Raw genomic sequence first — 24634 nt, 5'->3', positions numbered from 1 at the left:
AGAACTAGAGAACAGATAGTTTAGAGGATGAGGGAGGAAGAATTTCCTTAACTTCTTTCCTATGAATAAATCATTGCTACACATTTTCCCTCTCTCTTTCAGTCATCTTTTAGATCCCTTGTTTTGCCTCCCCTTCCTGATCTCATTTCTGTCTTTTCTTCATAATATAGATATACCCCCCCCACACACACACACACATACCATTCCATTAAATCCATGGATCACATTAATTTTTGGGAGAGACCTAGGTTTGATCTTGCCTTCTGTACTTATTGGTTATATGAGCAAGGGCAATTGATCTCTGAGTCTCATATTCCTTATTTATTAAAAGGCAATAATATCAGTAATAGTATTTACCTCATAGTCAGAAATGAGATTATGCAAGCACTTTAAAAACTTTAAAATGCTAAATAAAAATAAGTTAATAGTAATATTTTAAGCCACTTTTATATACATAGTATATGGATTTATGCTGGGAATATCTTAGAAATGATTGAAGCTATCTATTGTAGTTTTTCAGAGTCTATTCTAGGCAAAATTGAAATGGGTTAAGTTTATATTCTAGTTTTCTCACTGTCTCCTTTCCAGTGTTATCCCTTTGATGGACTCTACTTCTTCATCTGCAAAATGAAGATAATGAAACATATACTATTTCATAGATTTGTTATGAGGAAAGTATCTTATTATTACAATAATTATTATAATAATTACTCATATGTCATTAGTCCTTTGTTCTTGAAGAGGACCATAGTGTCAGGGAGGTGATGCCATTTAGGTGAGGGAGGGCTGTGAAAAGTTATCTGTCTCACTTTCTCTGCTAGAGCCATCTGGGTCCAGTAGCCACGTATAGATTAGGATGACCAGAAATGACTCTGCATGACTTATATAGTACCTTAAGCTTTGCAAAACATTTTTAAAATATAATTTTTTTCTTGAGTCTCACAACTCAGTAAGTTAAGTTTTGTTGTAGAAAAAAAAAATAAGGTATGGACAGGTCAAGAGACTTGCCCCCATTCACAAGATCCCAGTGTGCTTACCAAGCAACATTTGTAACTAAGTTTCTCCTGACTCTAGTCTTTCCTGATACTCTTTCTACTCTACCATTTTGTCAAATAGATATAGAAGATATTATAAACTTTTAAGTGCTACATAATTTTGAAACATATATGTAAAGTTACAGTTTAACAAAGGACTTCTGAATTTTTTAAAAATCAATTCTATTTATTTCACATATAGCTATAATTGTACATATTGCTTTCCCCTATAAAATATAAAATACTTGAGGGTAAGATTTTGTCATCTTCCCCCTACCCCACCTCTCTCTCCATCCTTTCCTTCCTTCCTTCCTTTTTCCCTTCCTTCCTTCCTTCCTTCCTTCCTTCCTTTCTTCCTTCCTTCTTCCCTCTCTCCCTTCCTTCCTCCTTCCCTCTTTCCCTCCCTCGCTCCCTCCCTGTCTCTTTCTTTCTTTTTTCTTATCTTTGTAACCCTATCACCTAGCATAGTACTTGACACATAGTAGGCATTTATTTAATAAATGGTTGTTGATCAATTGAAGAAAATTCTAGATGGAAGGCTCAATTCCATACTAAACATTATAGCTGTATTAATATTGCAAGACTCAGATCTGATTATGTTACTCCCCTACTCAAATATTTAATCATTTTCCATTGTCCAAATTTCTTTACTTCTTTCCTCCCCTCTTTTCTTCCCTCCCATATGATTGATGCAAGAATTTATTTTACTTGCTTATACAAATTTGTAACAGATTTTATTTTTCTTGCATTTCCAATGGGTGAGGGAGGGGAAAATGGGAGGGAGAGAATTCAGAACTAAAATAAATTAAACCTTTAAAAAAATGCCACCTCTGATATTAATTGTATGACCATGAGCAAGTCATTTAACTTCGCTGAGTTTCATTTTCTTCAGCTTCGGAATCCTGAATAACAAACCTTGCATGACCTTCTTCAGAGAGCTATTATGAGGACAGAACTATAATAATATTAACTATTGTTTAAAGTGAAATATTAAGCAATTTTTAATTCAGACCATAATGTCCATTATTCTCCCCACACTGTGATAACAGTAGCTTATATAGTGATTTGGGTTGCAAAAGCATTTTACATCTGTTATATCTCTTGATGTTTATCCATGAGAAGAAGGTAGCATAAGCCTCTCTATTCCCATGATCTAATTTTGCAACAGAGTTGGACATCAGTATCTATTAGATGCTTTTTATCAGTCTCAGATGCTATAAATGATTTATAAATTACACTCATTCTTGAGCCTGCAGTTACTGGAACAGATCTCCTCAGTACTTGAATACCTTGAATTGTATTTACTGATTCAACTAGAATTCAACTACCATATCTATGCAAATGAATCCTAGATCTACATATCTAGGCCTCATCTTTGCCCTAAGATTTCTAGTATAATATCTTCAATATCTTCTAGATATCACTTGGATGCTTACATAGTCATATCACACTTGAACTGTCCAAAGTAATTAAGAAAAACTATTTTTCTTATTAAACTCAAAGTGGGAGAGGGGAAGCAATACCTTTGTTTGGACTGTCCAGGTCAGGTGCCAACAGTCAAGGAAAAAAAAAAAACTACTTCATAAAATAGAGTTGCTCTTGGGTAGAATGGAAAGGATTTCTCTTTTTCCATTATATTAGCCATATTTCTTTTAAGTGGATCTATTTGACCAGTAGGAGACACTGCATCTATCAGGAAGCAGAGACTTGCAATCTTCAGATAAATGCAAAGAGAAGACTTGTTCAAGGAGCTTTAAGAAGTAGTTCTCCTGGCAGCAAAGAAGAGAGCCAATTATAGACACAAGAGAACTATGACAGTCAAAGATATGCTTTCCCTAGGATTCTAGAGCCTTCATGAAGACTTAGAAAAGAGAATATGGGAGAGCTCTCTGATAAGCTCTGAAGCTTGGTGCCTTTGTAGAATTCTAAAACTGCCCTTTGCATTGATAGCAAATTCCTTTGTCTATAGATACCAGAATACCTTGCTTTCCTACCTTTAAAAATTTTTTTTTCATAAGTTGGACCCCCATCCATCAACTTCCTTGAAAATTGATGATTACTAATCTTCTGGCATCTTGTTTATCCTCCACAAATCTTTAAGCATTATTAATAATGAATCTACACATTCTTCTCCAAATCTGGAATAATTTATATTGTATTAGAACAGAGATTTTTATATTGTTATCTATTAAACTGCTTTTTAAATATTTTGATAACTGCTTTTCAATAAAATTGGTATTATTTATTAACATACACATATTATCTTTCTTCTTAAATCCAAATTTCCTTCCAACTTCCTAATTATTTCTAACTAATTTTTCAAGTCATTCAGTTTTGCAACCTAGAAGTCACATTCACTTTCCTTCAGTCAGTTGTCAAATCTTGTCAATTCTACCTTTTCAGCATTCTTTCCTTTGTCTCCCATTCTCTCTGCTCATACAGATATCTCTTGCCTGGACTATTGCATGAGCTTCCTGATTGGTTTGTCTCCTTTCAGCTGTTTTCCTCTCCAATGCATTTTTCAAACAAATGCCAAATTGATATTCCTGCAGTAGAGATCTCACCATATTACTCAAGAAACTTCAGTGGCCTCTATAATAAAATGCTAATTTCTTTGGCATTCACAATCTGGCTCTATTTTATCTTTCTAGACTGATCACACATTATCTGCTCCCTCCATACTCTAGCCAAATTGACCTACTTGTTCCTATATCTCTCTCTTGTATGGCTTGTATGGGCTATCAGATTATCTGTCTGGATATTCTCCCTCAGCACATTGGATCTTCTCTCTTGGAATTCTAGGTCTTTTCAAAGTTCAATGTAAGCATTACTTTTCAATTGGCTCTTCAAGATTCTCTCATTTGTTAATGCTTATCTCTGGAAATTGTTTTCATGTTAGTGGGATATACCTATCCTATATTTGATTATTTATGAAGATAATTGACATCTTTTATATCCCATAAATTATTAGGTCTTTGAGTGCAGATTCTTAATTTTATCTCTGTATGTTTATCCCATGGCACAGTGTCAGGCACATAGTAGATGCTTAATAAATTTTTTATTGATTGATCATGAGAAGCCCAGAATATCTAAATTGAAAGACAGCTTGAAAGGTCATATGATCCACAGTTGTTGATTGGGTTCTACCCCATCTTGCAAATACTAGAGATTAGGAATTTTTAAAGTCATTAAACAGGGTCTCGGAGGTTCAAATCTGAGAATTCAGACTTCTGAGAATCTATTGCCATCTCTACCATATGATAATTGTGGACACAGTTGAGGAAATGTTATAAATTTTAATCTTTAACTTATAGCTATCCACCATACCCAACATAAATTATTTCATAGAAATTATTGCCTATCATTTGGGTAAAACTGGAGGAGTGTGAATATTAGAATTTAGGCATTCTAATAATATGAAAGCAGCTATGATAACCAGTAATAAGAACAGAAATTTCCTATAATTTGGGAACACTAATTAGTTTTACATAGCCAGCCTGAGGGCCGAAGTATGTGGTGGCTTATGTGATATAATTGGAGAGCACTATTAAAAGATTCCTTTCCAAAAGATATTCGTTTTCTCTACCTGCCACAGTCCATGAAATTTCACTCTTCTGAATTTATTCCTTTGGATTGAAGTATTTTTCTAGGAGTCTCCTGTGAAATTAAAGAACCACTAAAACAAGTATGACTTCAGGGAAGGTCAGGAGCTGCTTTCTATTGCTAAGCACCAAAACTCCTCCCCTACAGAATTTCCTCTTCCTCTCTTTCAGATTACCAAGTTAAATGTGATCCATCAAGAAGGCCAAAAAAATATTCTCCCAGATTATTTTGGCCATTATTTGAACAAGAACAATTAAAAGTAATCTCTTTTAAAGCCAACCGGCGGATACATTTCTTTACAAAGAATATTAAGACATTATCATTTAGTAACCCTCAGTGTACTTTTAAAAAATCAGATTAACTGAAAACTGTTCATCCTAATAATATTGCAGAGGAAGGGTAGTAGGCAGGGCAAAAAGGTAACATGAAGGATAAAACTTGGCAGCCAAGAGATACCATATAGACAGTGGAAACCTGAGAGTACTTTAGTGATAAAAAGGGGAGAGATGAAAAGGAAAAAAAGGAGAGAAAGAAAGAAAGAGAGAGAGAGAGAGAGAGAGAGAGAGAGAGAGAGAGAGAGAGAAGAGAGAGAGAGAGGAGAGAGAGAGAGAGAGGAAGAGAGGGAGGGAGGGAGGGAGAGAAAAAAAATTGGAAGGAAGGAAAGAAGAAAGAAAGAAAAAAGAAAATCACATAAATAGGAATACTGATAGATAATTCATGTGACTTGGGGGGGATGGGCTGATAAATAATTTGTGTGGATTAGTAAATTAATTCAATATTCATGAAAGTTTACTTTGTGATTGCCACTTTCAAAGATAACAAAAGAAATAAAAGATGTCAACCTTATCCTCAGGAGTTTATAATAAAGTGTAAGGAAATAAAAAGTTGTTCAAGAGAACAACTATAAGCCACACAGGAAGAGCTTCAAGATTATGTGGTTAAAAAAAAAAGAAAGGAAGAATTGCTGATTAGAGGAATGGTTATAAAAGACTGGGATTAGGGAAGGTAGAAAAGTAAGTCAAGGAAAGCAAGGATTAATTAGCAGAGAATAAAAAGGAGAGCACTTCAGAAAATTAAGAAAATGTTGTGTAAGGCACAAAAGAGAAAGAGCAAGATGTAAAAGGGGGGGAAGTAGCATGCTAATAATGAAAAGGGATGAATTGTGAAAGATCCATTTGGAAAGATGAGAGCAGTTGAAAGACCTTGAATTCTAGGCTGAGGAGTTTACATTTTATACAATTGGAATTCACCTTAGATTCTATTTTTAATTTCAATAGTAGGATGACATGATGAAAATAGTAGTTTAGGTAGAACAATTTGGCAGTCATGGATGGGAGAAGGAGACCAGAAACTATATCAACTGGGCAATTTTTCCTATTTTAAAATTTTATATGCACTGTTTGCTAGTTAACCAGGATATGGGAAACCTCTTTCCATAACAATAATAACAACAATTGTCTAACCTTGCAGATTTCTTAAATAAATTGTCTAGTATGCCAATCAAATTAGTAGTATGAATTGACAGCCTACTATAAATTCAGTAGTTTATTAGTCACTTTCAAAGTCATAAGAACCACAAACAGATTATTCTATCATAATAAAAAAGCTATATTCAACCTTAGGATCTTAAGATGACTTCCTATTGTTTTGCAGGACACTGAACTAGTAGACAGTGTAGAAGAAAAGCAAGTATTAGTAAAATCCATAGGGAATAAGGACTATGCCTAAAATGTTTATACTTAAACTAACTCTCTCTCTCTCTTTCTTTCTCTTTGTAGGTAAGCAGAAGTTACAAAAAATAAAAAATAAAAAACTACAGCATCTTTGAGCTAGATAGGACCTTAAAGGTTTTTGTTATGCCACAGTTCTCGGTTTCTCTAATTATCCTGACCCAATCCTGACTCAGTTTCCCTGCTTCTCAAAGCTCAGTCCTGTAAAACCGATCATCCCTCTTTATCAGAATATTTAATAAGGATAAAAGATCTTATGTTTTAGAATATCAATGATTCTCTCCATCCCAAGGTACTGGAATGTCAGATACTATCTTATCAAGATGCCTCTCCCCATGTTCTGGGTGCCTCCCTCTGATTATGTCATCTCATTTCCAGAGGCTCATCCCACCCTGTCAGAGTCCTGTTCCCGCTCTCAGCACCCTGACTCCACCTCTGCTTCAGTCTACCCCCCTGAGTCTGAACCATGTGAATATAGGTCATTGAGAACTCTCATTGTTTGCTGGAATCATGGAGACGATAGTCTCATTCAGCCCTGGGACCAAACCATGGATCCATTTGGTCCCAGTAAATCTCTCCCTTTTAATAAATTATTAAATTCTTCTCTAATCTCTATCCTGCCTCAGTTTCTCCAGCATTACATTCTCTAGTTCAACCCCCAGCTATAGTGTAAATTTCCTTAAATGACACCTCCAGCAAGTGACCACTCAACTTCTTAAACACTTTTAGAAATGAATAAGATACATAAGAATACATACCAAAGAAATATAGGGTGGTAAAGCAGAAATTGCAATCATGGTACAGACAAAGCCAAATCAAAAATTCATGATATAGAAATAAGCAAAAAAAAAAAAAAATTCATCATGGAGAAAAGAATCATAGACATCAAACCAATCTCAAAATTGAGCTTTTATGGTCCAAATATCAGCATCCAAATTCATAAATGAAAAATTAACTGAAATGAAAGAAGACACAAATAGCAAAACAATTATAGTAGGCAACTTTTGATGTCCCTCTTTCAGAGGTAGAAAAATAAACAAAAAATAAAATAGAGGATTGATCAAATTACTAAAGAAATCAGGATAACAAAAAATTACATCTAAATAGGCTCCATAAAGTATATACATGTTTCTCAGTAACACATGAAAACTTTACAAAAGTTGACCAAAAAGGTAGAAATAGTAAATACATCCTTTATAGGCCATAGAACAATGGTAAACAATTCAGAGAGCACAAATAAAATAAAAATACCTAAGTGGAGACAACAATGAAATTCAAAATAATAAGAGAGTCAAGGAACAAATCATACAAATAATAATTATGTAAAAGATGGGGATAATGATTAAACATCAAAATTTCTGGTATGTTCCTACAGTAATCCACAGGGGGAAATTATATTCAAAAAACATGCTTTAACAAAATAGAAAAGGAAAGGGCTAGCTAATTGAATATACATATTTAAAAATTAGAAAATCAAGAAATAAACCCACAATAAGTACAAAATAGGCAATACTGAAAATTAGAGGAAAATTAGGTAATAAATTGGGAGGGAGGCTATGGAAATGAAAAGAAAAACTAAAAGCTGGTTATTTTAAAATAATAATGAAACTGATAAGCCTCTTGCAAACTGATTACATAGAAAAAAAAGAAAGAAAAACAAATCAACAAAATAATAAGTGAACAAGATGAAATAACAACAAAAGAAACACACATAAAAATATATTCCAAGTCAGATCTGCATGTTGGGATAGACATGGAAGCATGCCTCATCTATTGGTCCACTCTGTAATATACAATTTCTCTACATGGTGATGAATCCTTGTTTTCTCAGTGGTCTTAACCTAGGCTTCTTCCAGTCATGATCTTTCATTTAATTTCTCATCCTTGACTTTACTGTTTTCTCTCAGCATCACTAAATTGTTCTTTCAATTAAAATTCTAGAATTTGATCATCTTCCTGTCTTTTTTATTTGAAGTTTCAGTGACCCCTGTTTTTCTATACATATATATATGTGTGTGTGTATATGTATATATGAATATATGTATATACTTCCTTTATCCCCAACAACTAGCTAAACTTGTTTCCTTTGAAGGCTTAATACCCACCAATGGTGATTAGAATGAATGGTTTTGTATTAGATTTCACCAAATCAATTTATGAGTATTTATTAAGCACTTACCATGTGTTGGCATTATCCTAGGAGTAAAGGATATGAACACAATGAATGAAGTAATTCCTACTCTCAGTTTATATTTCAGCAGGGGAGACAATATGCACATATATAAGTATATACAGACTACATTTAAAGAAAATAAATACAAATAAATGTAAAGTTGTATAAGGTAGTTTGAAAGGGCAGGCACTAGCAATTGGGGAGATCAAGAAAGGCTCATATAGAAGGTAATGCTTGAAATATATCTTGAAGGATAACAGGGATACTGTGAAGTAGAGATAAGAATAGAATGCATTCCATAGATGGCAGATAGCCAGCATAAAAGTACAGAGAAATGAGATGGAATATTATATACGAGTAACAGAATGACCACCAATTTGACTGAATTCTTGAATTTGGTAAGTGAAGTTATATTCAAAATAAGGTTGGGAAGAAAAATTAGGGCCAGATTGAGAAGAGCTCTAAAAAGGTATCTACGGGAGTTTATATTTTATCCTAGAAATGAGAGGGTGCCACTGGACTTTATTGAATTGGTTGAAATAACCAGCTCTGTGCTTAAGATAGCAGAATGAAGGATAGACTGTGTAGAAAGGAGACCTAAGGCAAGGAGACACGTGAAAGTACCATTGCAATAATCTAGGTGAGGGATGATGAGGGTCTATACTGACACCGTGACTACAGGAGTAGAGAGAAGTTTAATATAAGAGATATTGTAGAGATAGGAATGGAAAGATTTGGCAATTGATTAGATAAATTATAGTAGGTAGAGTAGAGCATTCAGGATAATGCTGTGCTTATGAACTGGAAGAATGGTGGTTCTTTCAATAGAAATAGAGAAGTTTGGAAGAGAGGAGCATTTGAAGGAAGAGATAATGAATGCTATTCTGCATATATTGAGTTATTATGTCCCTGGGACATGAAGTTTGAAATGTCCAATAAGCAGTTGATGATAAAAACTTCAGCTCATGGAAGATACTGTGGCTAAATATAGAATCCTGTGAGTCATCGGCATAGAGATGATAATTAAACTCATTGGAGGTGGTGAGTTTACTAAGATAGGATACAAAGCAGGGGTTCTTTATATGGAGTTCAAATTTCTGGAGATCCATAAACATAGATGGGAAAAAAATTATACCTTTAGCATTTCCTTCAAACATTTCAAAATATCATACTGAGAAAGGGTTCATAGATTTTATTAGACTGCTACAGAGGTCCATGACACACAAAAAAGGTAAAAATCCTTGGTATAAAGGAAGAATAGAAGAGGACTCAAGAACGATTTTGAGAAATATTCACAGAGGTATGCTATGAATGATGAACCAGCAAAGACTGAGAAAGAGGAGAACTACAGTGTTTCCCCGATAATAAGACCTATCCCGAAAATAAGCCCTCCCCTTACTGTGTAAGATTCCTCTAAAATAAGCCCTATTGCGATTGCTACTGTAGTGAAGGTGATCCCCTGAGCTACACGCTACATTACAGTACCCTCTGTATGCACCATCTCCCCCCACCCCCCCAGGTGAAACGCACGCCGCTCTCCGACCTGCATCCAATCAGAGCTGCAGCAGTGAGTGCGTCATCCTGTTCTTCCCCAGTGATTTGCTTGCTGGCGCCATTGAAAGCAGTGCCACGGAGGAGAGCTGAGGCAGGATAACATAAAAACCCGGTATGTAAGCAGGAGTGAGGGGGCATGATGGAGGATAAAAGGGGCATGATGGAGGATAAAAGAAGAACTCAGGGAGCATGATGGAGGATAAAAGAAGAACTCAGCCAGCACTCACCGCGCTAAGAAATGAATAACTTCCTTGCAGAGAGAAGAATAGATCAAGTAATGATTCCTGCAGCAATGACTGCCTATCTCCACACCCTTGATATTGCAATAAACAAGCCATTCAAGGACCATTTGTGCATGGAAGTCAATGACAACATTGAAAATAGAATGGAAAGAAATCAGCGTGGAAACTTTGTGAAGCCCTGTCTGCAGGAAGTCGTGACTTGGGTGAAGAAGTCATGGGATAAAATTACTGATAGCTGTGTCGCCAAGGCACTACGAGCAGGTTACCTGGACAAGACATGTTCATTTAAAGAGAGCTATATTGCTGGACATGACAGATTGGGTCCACTTCTTCTGAAGGAAATAGAGGCGCAAGACATCCAGGATGGAATTTAGGGTATGGACACTTATGACGATGTTGTTGAAGAAGATGACATGATTATTATTGAATAAAGGTACTTTTTTTTGTTCACATTTACCTGTTTATTAAAATTGCTGTCAATGTTCATTAAAATAAGCCCTCCCCTGAAAATAAGCCCTCTGGTGTTTTTCTGTCCAAAAAATTAATAAGACAGTGTCTTATTATCGGGGAAACACAGTAGAAGAAATTAGTGCTAACCATTCTTTTCAGTGGTTGCCAGCTAGCTTAACTCCTCACCTCCTGGCACTGACAAGAGTCTTGACATCTGACTCAAGGCATCAAGTTAATAAGGTGGTTAATAACAACATCCTTATTCCAGCTTTAGTATCTGCTGGAAACTTGAAGTAGATAATACACAAAAGAATAATATCACATGTTCCATTATTAGATAAACAAGAGAATAGTTTTCTCTCTGATGATAATTTGGGTTGGCCCAAAGTGGAATCCTTTTAGAGGGTTAGTCATCATCTGTGAGTTCAGCTGGTACTATAATAGCTTCCAAAGTTGCCTTGCTGCTCTTATGCTATTATCATTCATACCTTTTTTTTTCTTCATACCTAGATAAAGGGGTATCAGAGAAATGTCACCTGACTGAGAGGTCAGACATATGAGTGTGATATCAATTATTATCTTGGTATTTATCTTTTAAACTGCAAGAACTAATTCTTTCCTCTTATTGAATGGATAACATGGAAGATTTAAAATCTAGATGCTCAGATTATTAGCAACAAAGTACTTAATTGATGATACCAAATTTGAAGCCTTTATAAGAGCTTCTTATAGTCTTATTCGTGGACACTTATAAGTGTTCATGAATTACATCTTTGTCACTCTCACCTTCTCTTTAAGTGTCCCATTTTCTTCATTATTGGATAATAATTTGACTTACTAGAAGGAGATGAGGGCACAGATTGATAATAGTTATAACAATACCTTGCAACTGAAAGTTTATAGCTTATTTTCTACTATAATACAGGATACTAGAAAAATCTTATTTCTTTCCCCTTAGGGGTTTATTCATTTAATTTAAAAGCCTTCATGAAATTTAAGAGAGGAAAAGGAGGGTGAAAAATTGATTAAATCTACATACTTGTCTGCTTTGGCAGGAATATTAGTTTATGCTCAAAGTCTTAAAGAACAGTAGGTGCTTAATAAGTGTTTGTGGGAGTTTTAATCTATTCTAGTAAATAATACTAGACCAACAATTCTAGTAATAATCATTCTAAATATTTTTATTCAAGTTCTTTGGAGCTGGGAAATCCTCACTGGCATTTCAGTGAAGCAAATATCACATATTAGACTCATTTTTGAATAGGGAAATAGCCATAGAGAAGCAAATAGTATTTTGAAAGAATCATTAGACTTTCTAGGAGGCTTTGGAGCAGGAGTTCTCAATTTGGGGTCAATGAACTTATTTTTGAAATAACTTGATAACTGTATTTCAGTATAATTGGTTTCCTTTGCAAATCTATGTAACTGACTTTATCAATTTAAAACCATTATTCTGAGGAGAGGTCTATAGATTTTACCAGATGGCCAACAGTGTCTGACAGGAATAAAATTTATCTTTATCCTGTGCGATTTGTGTAGTGGATTCCAATTATTGGAACTATATAACTCTATATGTATGTATTTATACATATATAACTACATATATGTATCTATATAAAACTATATATGTATATATAACTAGAGTTTTGATCTGGGGAAAATATTTTAATGCTTTTGCAGGTTTTTTCATTTTATAAAATGGGAACAATATTTGTACAATATAGCTCTGAGTATTATTGTAAAAAAAGTGCTTTGTAAAATATAAAGTATCGAGTAATTGTTATTCTCAAGATCCATCAACTTGTCCAAGATCATCAAGTAAGCCAGCATTGCTTCAATTAAATTCTACAAGCACATATTATGTATTTTATGCTAGAAATTAGACAAGATATAACAACTATACAAATAAATATAGTACAAAGTAAAGTGTGAAAAAGAAAAAATTCCAAATAAATGGACTTCAGAAAATCTGAAGAAAGAAAAACATTCCACTGGATGTATGGAAGGTTTTACAGTAAGAAATATAGGAATGTACACATATTCATACATATACATAATATGTGGATAAGGTATCCCAAAACTGTTAAAACTATACCAGGTCTTTTGGGACACCGGCTGCATATGATACTTCACACCATAAGGAGTGGAGAGATGAAATAAAGAGAAAAGAACATAAGGGGCAGAGCCTTGAGAGACATTCACAATGGGGCAGAAGAAAAATAAGGACAAATTTCATTGTAGCAATGAGATCAGAAGCCAGATTGCAAGGGATTGAAGTAACTTCATATTGATGAGGGATTGAGTGTAGACAACTTCGGGGTAGGGGCATGTTTGGCAACAAAGAAGAGGTATAGGATAATAACATGAGAGGTTTAGCTTGGCAACCTTCCACCCTTTTTTTTTTTTTTTAAAGGATAGAGAGGATCTGAGCATCTTTGAAGATAGTGGGAGAAAGGAACCAGTAGAGAGTAAAATATTGAAGATGGAGGAAAGAGGGATTTGGTCAAATTCCCAAATGTGATGGGAGAGAAAGGGATTGAGCACACAACTAGAGAAAATTCAATTTCAAAATGTTGGTTTCCTGACACTTAATATAAAGTTCTTCCCACTGGATCCCACTATTTTATTTCTTCCATATTTGGAATTTGGACAAAACTATTATTTTCTCTTGGAACAGGGATCGCATGTGTCTAGTTCTCTAGTAAATCTTTTATCAAAACATCTTTTCAGTTTCTCGAAGGAAATCTTTTTTTTTTCTATTTATCATCCAGTTCATGGAATTTGCATACTTTGGCCAGTGTCTTTGGGCAATTTCAAATTTGTATCATTTTGCAAGTCTAAACATCTCCCTCCTTTATAACATATTATTTTTTGGTGCAAATTATTAGAGGTTTTGGAATTCATTCACTTTGTATTTTTTGGAAAACTAAACATAGCATGGGACAGTGCTTCTAATAACACCTAAAATGCCTTGCACATATGAATTTCAAAGCATTCCATCCTGGCTGATTTATTTCTCACAATACACCTGTGGATATCAGTCACATTATAAAATAAAAATGAGGGAGAAATAATACAAAGGGGCTCGGGCCAGCTTCCAAAGACTATACAATGGCATCATTGGTGGAGACAAGAAAAACATTTATAATAGGCCTGGTCTTGACCCATCCTAGCTCTGTAAAACTGTTTTCCTCATGATAATTGTAGAGTGTTCTCATATACAGTACTTCACATACATTGAAACTAAGGTTGTTGCCTAGCAACTCAGCTCCGTGTACTCATTTTCCCTGAACTCTGAAATTGCATATTTTAATGCTGATAATAACAGTAATAATACCTTTTATTCATAGAATTTGGTACTAGAAGCTTGTAACATTAATTCTATTTTACGACTATTATTTTAAGATTTCTGTAAAGGACTAATGTACAAAATTTTAAAATAGATTTTTCTTCCAATACTTAAAATAACATTTTGCAGGTTCTTCCCTTTCATTATTTTTGGAAGTCTCTCTGTCCCTCAAAGGGAAAATTATAATGATTACCTGAAATGCAGACCTTTGTTGACAAGTTGACATCCTCTCCTGCCTAAATTTTTATCCATTTTCTACTGCTTTATATTTTGTTTGCTGAAGTCATATTGGTTGTCAAATGGATAGGGGATACACATGTATATGTATGTATATGCATATATATACATATGTATATATAGATACTGACATAGAACCTTCATTTCTGAAGACTTTAATAGATCCAAGGCATTAAAATTCTGTTCAGTAAAAATGAATACTACAATGTATTTTTTTTTCCTGCTTTATTCAGTTACAAAGCTACAGAGATGTGGCTGTTGAAACTCTCTGTGATTTCTTAACTTCAGTTGCACTATTATTATCATGCATAGTTGCTGAACAGAATGTCCCCAAACAAATTTTATCATTTATTGTGGAATGAGTCAGTGCATTTGTTTTGGAAAACAATACAAAAAACAACTTTAGGTAGACCAAAATACAATCCCAATAACAAGTTTATATGCAAGTCCATCTTAGGGGCTCAGGTTTTTGGGTCTATCTCCTTATCCAATCAGTGTCTGTTGGCTTTTCACCTTTTCCTCTGCCTTCCTTTATAAATCACTACTCTTCATTTGGACTGTAACCTTCAGTCCCTTAACCACTCTGTTCTCTCCAGATCCACCTACCCTATACTAGCCACTCTCTCCTCTTTTCCTCATCTTGACCCCTTGGTGAACCAATTCAATTCTATATTATTCTGCTTTATTGAATCCCTAGTTCCCCTATTTTCACCCATTACACCCTGCCAAATTTCTGCCTTGTATCATTCCCACTATTCATTGCCTTTGCTCCCACACATATGCTGCTGAAGGAAGGTGGAGTATGTTACACTACTTCAACTGGACACTCACTGCTGGTAGGCAATGCTTCTATCTCACTCTCCAAAACAAGTTCTTCCAAACTTTTCATCCCTTCTCAAACCTTTTGTGACTCCTCGCCCCATTCTCCTAGCTAAGAAGCTTGTCTTTTATTTTACAGAGAAATTTAAGCCATTCATCATGAACTTCATCTTCTCCTTGCTTCCTCATATCATATGATTCATATGCCTTCTGACACCATATCTTCCTTCAACCCGTCTTACATAATGAGATACACTGACTGCTTAGCAAGACTAACTCCTCTACCTGCCCAATTCCATTCCTTTCCATTTCCTCCTAACAGACTTTCTCCTTTGTCATTCAATTAACTTATTAATTTATTAATCACCTAATATGTGCCAAACACTGTGCTAAGCACTGGGAATACCAAAGAAAAGGTCAGAGACAGTCACTCCTTTAAGGAGTTTACAATATAATGGGAGAAGAGAACATACAAACAAATATATACAAAGAAAGCTAGATATAGGATAAATAGGAAATAACAGAAAGAAGGCACTGAAATAAGAGGAGATGAGGAAGACTTCCTGTAAAAGGTTGGAACTTAAAAAGGAACAAAAGTGGTCAATAGTTGGAGAGGAAGAGAGAGAACATTCCAGGTATGGAGGATAATCAGAAAAAATGGGAGCTGAGAATGGCATCCTATTCATGGAACAGCCAGGAAAATCATCATTGGATTAAAGAATACATGTCACCATAGAACACAGCATAAGAAGACTGAAAACATAGAAGGAGGCTAAGTTATGAAGGTCTTTAAATGTCAAACAGAGCATTTTGTATTTGCATCTGGAGGCAATAAGAAGCCACTGAAACTTATTGGTGTGTGTGTGTGTGTGTGTGTGTGTGTGGTGTGTGTGTGTGTGTGTGTTTATGACATGATCAAATTTTTGATTTAATAAAATCACTTTCATGGTTAAATGGAGACATGAGGCAGGCAGACGCACCAGTAGGCTATTATACAACCTAGGCATGAAATGAGGGGTCCTGCATATGTTATGACAGTGTAAGGGGAAATAAAGAAGGTCACATAGGAAAGATGTTGAAAAGGTAAAGTTGATAGACCTTGTCAATAGTTTGGTTAGGGGCAGGGGCTAAGAAGATAGCAAGGGGATAGCAAGGATAGCTCCTAGGTGCTGAGGGACTGGAAGGATGGTATTGCCCTTTATAGTAACATGGAAGATAGGAGGAGGAAAGGGCAAGGATTTAGGGAGAAAAATAATGAGTTCAATTTTGGACCTAGCATAAGATTTGAATATCCAGTTCAAGATGTTAAAAAGGCAATTGGAAATTCAATTGTAGAGGTCAACAGAGATTGGGGCAAGAACAGTGATTTGAAAATTTTTATCAGTATAAAAATGGCAAATAATTCTGAGATCTGATGAGATCAAATGACGTAGTATAGATGGAGACGACCCATGATAAAACTCTGAAGGACATCTGTAATTGTGATTTATGCGCTAACTTTCAATCTCTCCTTATCTACTGGCTTATTCAGTACTGCTACAATATACTCATCTCTACCCTATAAAACAATTACACACCCCTCACTTGATACTTCTTTCCCCATTATCTCTATCATTCTATATCTCTATGCCTACCTGTACCTAAAGGCCATCTAGTCTAATGCCTTCATTTTACAATTGAGGAAAAAGCTCAGATTTCTACAACTTGGCCAAGATCACAGAGTAGTTTGTCAACTAGTATTTATTAAGCTTGTACTTGGCAGGGTGCAAATAACTGGGGACACAAAGAAAGGCAAAAAGCAATTCCCTGCTCACAAGGAGCTCATCGTCTAATGAAAGATGGATATGCAAGCATTTGCATCCTTAAACTCCAAGTCTATCATTCTTCATCTCTCTACTCATTTCTGTTTGTGTATGTGTCATGTCCCCCAACTTGGGGGGTGGAGGGAAGGGGAGGAGAAAGAGTTCCACAAGAGCATGTGTTATCGAAACTTTGTTTTCCCCACAGTCTATTTCAGTGTTCTGCCCAGAGTAGTCACTTAATAAATGTTTGTTGGGTTAAATCAAATTCCACAGTAAACCAGCCAAACGAAATATTCATAAGAACAAACACTTGATTAGGCCTCAACACTCACTCACTCACAAGGGGCACTGGGCTTGGGAGGCTCCCAGGTTGGTGACTTGGTTTGGAAAAGATGGGGCGTAACAGCTGGAATGAGGAGGAGGCGGGAGAGGAAGGAGGCGTGTCTGCAGCTGGGAGGAGTAGAGAGGTGTATGCAAGGGGGAGGAGCACGGAAAGGAGGAGACCAGAAAAGAAGGAAGAAGGTAGAGGGAAGCTGGAGGTAAGGGAATTGGGAGAATTTGGAGGCAGCCTAAATAGGGGGGGGGAAAGGGGGGTCCAGTAAACTGAGGAGGAGGAGGAGAGAGGAGGGAAGGGAGGAAAGGAAGTCCCGGAGAGAGGAGGGACCTGGGGGTGTGGACTGAACAGGGAGCAGAAAGCCAGAGAGGAAGGGAGGCGTTTACCCTGGGAGGGAGGGAAGGAGGAGGGGGGAGAGGAGGTCCTTAGCTCTCTCTGGCATCTTCCCTTCCTGCCTCCTAGTTCCCAAGCCAGAGAGAGAGAGAAAGAGAGACAGAGGCAGAAGCGGCAGAGGCAGAGGCGGCAAAGGCAGAGGCAAAGGCACAGGCAAGGCACAGGCAGAGACTGAGGCTGAGGGAGGCCGGAGAGTGGGGAGGCGTGGAGGGAAAAGGGCAGCCGGGCGGTGGGCAAGCAGAGCAAGGCCGAGGGTCCGTGGCCATGGCCTCTATGGCGGCGGCGATTGCAGCGTCCCGCACGGCAGTCATGAACGGGAACCGGCCGCTGGACGACAAGGAGCGGAAGCGCTTTACCTACTTCTCCTCGCTGAGCCCCATGGCCAGGAAGATCATGCAAGACAAGGAAAAGATTCGCGAGAAGTACGGGCCCGAATGGGAGCGGCTGCCCCCCAAGCAGCAGGACGAGATCATCGACAAGTGCATGGTGGAGCCCCACATCCAGGCCCGCTACGCCGCACACCGCGCCGCTGGGGCCTCCAAGGACCAGACCCCTTCCTGCTACCCCAACCTGCGGGTGCCCACGGGCCAGAAGGTCGTGCACTTCGGAGACGAGGTAACTGGGGAACGGGCACCGGGACCAAGAGCGGGGAGAAAGAGTTGGGAAGAGGGACACACCCCGAAGTGGGGATGGGAGGCTGCAGGTGGCTTTTGCATCGTTCCCCTGCCTAGCGCCCTATCCCTAAACCCCTAAATCCTCCCTAGTTGAGTCATAACACCTACTCTGTCGTAGTCTTTGTTACCTGCCCTAGGTTCACTGAGAACTGGGTAGCAAAGGGCTTCCCTTAAGAGGAAGAACTAAAATCTGACCTGCATGAGTCTGAGTCTAAAGGAGAGAATAACGTGCACACCAGACCTAGGCTGGAAGAGGATCTTTGCTAAGATCGCCTATTTATTTTCCCTGCTTCTAACAAGAGACGCCAGAAAGATAATATTTACCTCTAACCATCAAAATGTACAAAGAAAGTTTTCCTATATATTACCTTCCCATTATTGGTAAACAGGGGGAAGGAATTGACAGAATAGAAATTAAGGACTAGAGTATATAAGGACTGGTGAGAAAAAGTTTTAAAAAACAATTTTCTTGTAAAGCATTATGCACAAGTTACTGTTTGGAACAAGGATCATGCCCTCATTTATCAACTGAAATATGAAGGTAAGATTACTCTAATTGGCTTCTCCCAATTTAAATGCCCTCTTGTAAGCCACAGATAAGAGCATTCATAAGCCTCTTGATATGATCCTGAAGTCAAATTGTGTGCACTTTTCTAGGGTGTGGGGCAACTAATATTTGAAATCAGAAAGAGAAAAATGGGAGCTGATAGTCACCAAAGCCAGAGTACTTAGTACATAAAACCACCTGCTTTTTTGTGGCTTGGAAATATTCTCTGACCCAGTAGGCTTGGGCATCAGACAGCAGCAGGAGCATTTGTCCCATCATCATTTAATCACTTAGCTCATGTTCAGCTCTTCTATTATACATTTGATGATTTTAGCCTATCAGATATAGGGATTGGAGCCAATATATATTGAGTTAAGAAGATGCTGTCTCCTGAAGTCATTCACTTTAAGAGTGAAGTTTAAATCCAACTTATACTTATATGTGTTGTGGCACTTATTCCTGTAAATGTCTCGTTTAAGTGAAAGGAAAGTATGAAAACATAGGCATATACTGCCAATACTACCTTATGCTGGAAGAATTAAAAGAAAATTCTCCATTAAGCTCTAAACTATAAAAATTTTGCCAGGAAAAAATGGTTATAGCAAAAAAGGAAGCCAAAAGTGTAGTTTTTTTTTTTAAGTTATTCCTTCTCAGAAAAATCTTCAGTATGAAAATAGGTGTTTCTATGGACACATGATGCTATTCTTGAATACTCAGAATTGGGTTATGGAAAAGTAAGTCACTAGCATCTTCTGGAAAACTTATACATATATGAATAGAAGGTGAAAGATATTTTTAGAAATATGTATCTTGAAAAATAACTAAATATTTTCCATTTCAGACTCCAAATACTTTATATGCACTTATATATCAAAATAAAGGTATACTTATACATATAATCTCTTTCAGGAAACTAGCCAAATTATTTTCTTTCTCTCCCTGGAGTCCTATAGTCAGATGCCAAGTTAAGCTGTGCTTAAACTTATACCTTTAATGAGATTTAAAAGCAAATGGAACTGGAATTAATCCTGACTGTCCATCTTAAAATCCTGTAGGAGCATACTAACCTTCTATTTCAAAGCTTATTCTTGCCTTTGCAAAGATGGCTGCTAACATGGATTCTGTACTGTGACAAGCATAGGAATATGCCAAAAAAAAAAAAAAAAATTCAGCAGAGGTTGTGAAGGATCCAGGCTGAATCTTACCCCTTAGGATACATTGAGACTTATTTGGGGACCACAGTTTAACAAGTTTAGGATGTTTGGCACTCATTCTGCATCCTAAAAATATAAATTGGAAATAGATCAAGTCCATTGGAATGGCTTCTGCCTCTGATGATCCTCTCTAGACTAGGACCTGTGGCAAATTCTTGGTCATAATCAAAGGGTTAGAGTGGGGAGGTTTGGGAACAATTAAGAGCAGAGTTGAATGCAAGAAGGAACACTGCAGTTGATTTGTCTGCTTTTAGTAGTCCCAGGTTTGAGATGATTACCACTTAGAATACATTCTATCTTATCTAGTATTGAACTGTACTCTCCTGGGACTGGTTCCAAAGACTTCAGATCATGGACTAAGTAATTTGGGGTAGGAATTACTCAGGACACTCACAATGACTGCTGGTGATTTGGTCAACCTGTGGTAACCCTAGTTTATATACTGCAATACAGATCTCTCATTCCCTATGCAGGGGTCCTCAAACTTTTTAAATAGGGGGCCAGTTCACTGTTCCTCAGACTGTTGGAGGGCCGGACTATATATAGTAAAAACAAAAACTTTGTTTTGTGGTCCTTTAAATAAAGAAACTTCATAGCCCTGGGTGAGGGGGATAAACATCCTCAGCTGCTGCAACTGGCCCACGGGCTGTAGTTTGAGGACCCCTGCCCTATAATAGAAGATCTTGGCATCCCCTATGAGTATAATGAATTGTCAGGGATTAAAATTCTCATCATCCTAACAAATTCTTGAAAACTCAGGTACATTTTCAATCTTTTTTTTTTTTTTAAACTCAACTATCCAGGAACCAGAAAAGCAACCATTTCCTTGCTGAATAATTTCTATGCATTAAGTAGCTTTGTAAAATGTGTTGACTGATTGCCTTCCCCTTTTAACCTGTAACAGTTTCACCTGGACTCTTACTTTCTTAGGAGTCACTCTAACAAGTATATCCTGAGCCACAAAGATATTCATCTCATAGCATAGTTTTGTTTTTATGACTGTGAAAATGTTTTCTTTAGTGCCAATATTATGACAAAAAATTCAAAGTGCATTATTAGGTGAATGCTCTTAACAGTATGATTCCTCATGTCATGTCTCAATTAGCTTGGTTCTCTTTCAATTTGAGTACAAATTGTTAGTAAATCTTCCTTCTAGGGTCAGGTATTTGCATTTTGGAAGGTTTAATAACACCATCCCTGCTTTCTATTACAAAATAAGCAATAAAATGGGACCTTTAAAAAGACCACTACAGCTTGTTGACTCATTCTAGTCCCACACCTTATTTGTGGTGACCTTGATAAACTATTCAAAAATAATACTACAGCAGTGTTATGAGATGTGGCAATTGTTAGTCTTGGCTTCTAGCAATCACAGACAAATGGATAGTTTTCTTCTTTATAGTTATAGTGACTCACTTTTTACCTGCCTCTTCTCCTGGCCTCCCATCTTCCCAGTAAACTTACCCAAATTTATCAGTTGGTGCCATTGTGTAAGTTTTTGATGATACTGGTATGGATATTCTTGTAGGATATGGCTTTTAAAGAACATATAGTCAAATAAGTTCTTCCCATAATATTCCATGAGAAGTAATCTTTGACTTTTAGCTCTTAAATCCTGATCTCTGAAATCTGGTGTTATTTCTCATATTTCCACAGAGAACCCACTATGAGTTTAGGTTGCTGCTGTTCTTATAATGAGTCCATAAAATATCTGAAAACAAAGGGGAATGACATCCCCATCTCTGCCTTTGATCTCTATATCATTTCAATAGACATTGTTGAATGCCTCCTATTTGCAAGGCACTTTTACATCCATGGAGGATGAAAAATGAAATATGTCTAGCTCTTAGGAAAGGCTCAGTGCAATAGGCAATATGCTATGTACCCAGATGAGTAAGGACAAGATAATTTGAGAAAGAGCTCTTACAAGTAGGAATGGGAGAATAGAGAGGATCAGCAAAAGTTCAATAAAAGAGGAAATACCTAAGCTGAGCCTTAAAGAGAGATATAGGAGAATGAAAGAGGGAGGGAAAAAAGTTCTTTTTCATATATTATTATTATCATACCTAAGAGAGTACCTTATAATAGACCCTCATTAAATATTTGTGGGGTTTTCTACTCCATTCCATTCTACTCCGTTCACTATAGTGAAAAGAGCACCAAGCCTTAGAAAATCTTATTTCAAAACTTAACTCAGGCACTTAGTAGTTTTTCAAGTTTGGAAAGACCACCCAATCACTTTTAGCCACAGGTTCTTCATGTGTAATTTGGGGCCAATAACACTTGCCTTACCTGTCTCAGAGTGATTCTGAACAGCAGTTGAAATAATTGTATGGAAAACTGGTTGTAAAACATAAAATGCTATATGATTTCAGGGTTTGGGGGTTTTGTTGTTGGGTTTTTTTTTGGTAACAATAATTTGAACATTTTGCTTTTTGAAACCAGACCTGTGATACCCCACAACTTCTTTTATCTTCTTATGTCCTTTTCAATATTATTAATAATCTGAATGTTTAGCTTCTGGAAACCAGATATACAACAACACAACTTTTTCTTTCATCTTGTCTCTTCTCCAGTCTTTTGCCAAATTCTTCAAATCATCTGAAATTTGTGTTTTGGTGCCATTGGTTTTTGGAGGTGGAATATATAATTATGATGCCCACCTTCTCCCTGGGCTGATTCATTTTCTAGAAAAGATTCTAGGATTGTTAACTTTTCTTATCTCTATTTTGGATATTGGGCACTGATTTCTAGGTACTACCTTGAAAGGTCATCCTAAAAAGATTCCATTGAGTTCTGAACCCTTTGTAGTATCTATTCTGATCTCCAAATGGGGAAAAGTAGAATGCTTCTGGATTCATGTTCTGTTCTCTTCCTTTCCCTGAACTCCCCTCTATCAGAAGTCATTTTCATTTGAATTGTCTGCACAGTGTTCTCACATAGTGACACCTGAATTGGCATTGTTGAAAAGTATACTCTGAGAGCTGAGCCACATATTCAGCAGGTGGGAATAGGAGATGATAAAGGCAGACAGGGGATGTCTCCCACCTTTTTTTTAGGCAATATACAGACAGGCTCATTAATCTGCACAGTTCCCTGGGGAAGAAAGGTTGTCTGTTGACTGCCAAGAAACAGAGGTGCAGACAAATTAAATGACTTGTTCACTATAACAAAGAGATGAATAGCTTATGTTTTTCATTCCACAAAATTCTTGTGTCTTTCTCAGTACAATTAAAAGTTTTTGATACACATGCATAAAACTTTCAGTTAAAGCATTATTCTTCTATACATTGTTTATCTGAAAATATATGTGTATGAATAACACATATACACATATACAAGCACCAGGCAGACCAATTTGAGCACTCATATGTTTTGTAAGACTTTTGTCATCATAAAAACTTCCCTATCTCCTCTTCTCTTCTTCTTACCTTCCTTTTGACCTGCTCTTTCCCTCTTCTCTTTCTTTCTTCTCTTCTCTTGTTTTTCCTTATGCAGTGGGGCTCTGGGAAGCCTTTCAGGAAAGCTGAAGATTTGTGTATGTTGTGATCTATAGAGACTGAAGTTCTATTTTTTTATTCATGGTGCTCAGTTATAGATTAAGTCATTAGTGGAACATTTTGCTGTTGGAACTATAGGTTTGCTTATCCAGTTGTGGAAATTCTCTTACCTCAGCAAGGCTAAATATACTGCAGGCCCAAAGGAAGAACAAAGATGCATTTAAAAAAGTATTGGTAACAGTCCCTGTACAGGCATTTATTACAGAAAAGCACATCGTAATCATTCCACTTCATTTTTCAGACATTTTGCACAAACCATTTGTAAAATGTAAAAATAGATATAGCAGGGGCACTGTGTTTAATCCTTAAATTGACCAGTGCTTTGGGAAACCAGATAGTTTTCCTATGATGTTTCTACTTTTGGGGTACTATGCAACAACTCAATAATTAAGCCTTATATTTGCTGGGCAAACTACTTTATCTCTGAAACAAAGGAGCCTGTATTGTAGATTTCTTATGGAATAGTGAGCTCTGATTCCTGTTTGGGCCAGAATTTGCTATTTATGTCCCATTTAACCAACATTCCAGGTGGATTGGAGTATTTCTCAATATTTTTACTTATCTCCACAACTGAAATAAATTTCATTATTCAATAATAAAACAGTAACAAATTATTACTTTAAAGTTTGCCAAACAATCTCTAACAAAAAACCCATAAGACACTAAATAGTAGAATTCAAATTTGAAACTAGTTTCATTGACTCCAAAATCAACACCTTTTCTATTGCACCATGGAATTTAAGTGCCATTCCCTGAGTCATACAGCCTAATAAGTATCTTGGTTGGATCTGAACCCAGGTCTTCCAAATCCAACACTTCACCCACTGGTTCACACTATCTCTGTAATTGCCACATTACAGGTGAAGAAATTGAGGTCTGGAGATGAAGTGACTTGTCCAAGGTTGCATGAGTGGTACAT

The 24634-nt window shown here is 36.6% G+C and overlaps 1 protein-coding gene across 2 annotated transcripts in view; it reads left to right on the top strand.

Moving 5' to 3' along the window:
* The first annotated feature begins 17456 nt into the window (after nucleotides 1–17456).
* Nucleotides 17457–24634, top strand: part of C4H1orf198 (chromosome 4 C1orf198 homolog) — a 45924-nt gene continuing 38746 nt past the window's right edge. Inside the window, exons 1-2 of one of the 2 annotated variants that reach the window (XM_051993633.1) lie at nucleotides 17457–17532; nucleotides 17790–18335. In XM_051993633.1, the coding sequence (XP_051849593.1) occupies nucleotides 17985–18335 (351 nt within the window). In that variant the 5' untranslated portion in view covers nucleotides 17457–17532; nucleotides 17790–17984. The remainder of the gene's footprint in view (nucleotides 17533–17789; nucleotides 18336–24634) is intronic. The other variant, XM_051993635.1, reaches the window with a different exon arrangement.

The sequence above is a fragment of the Antechinus flavipes genome, chromosome 4 (genome assembly GCF_016432865.1).
Source record: "Antechinus flavipes isolate AdamAnt ecotype Samford, QLD, Australia chromosome 4, AdamAnt_v2, whole genome shotgun sequence".
In the NCBI taxonomy this organism is placed as follows: domain Eukaryota; kingdom Metazoa; phylum Chordata; class Mammalia; order Dasyuromorphia; family Dasyuridae; genus Antechinus; species Antechinus flavipes.
The sequence above is the reverse complement of the archived record's forward strand: the minus strand, read 5'-3'. Positions and strand labels throughout refer to the sequence as shown.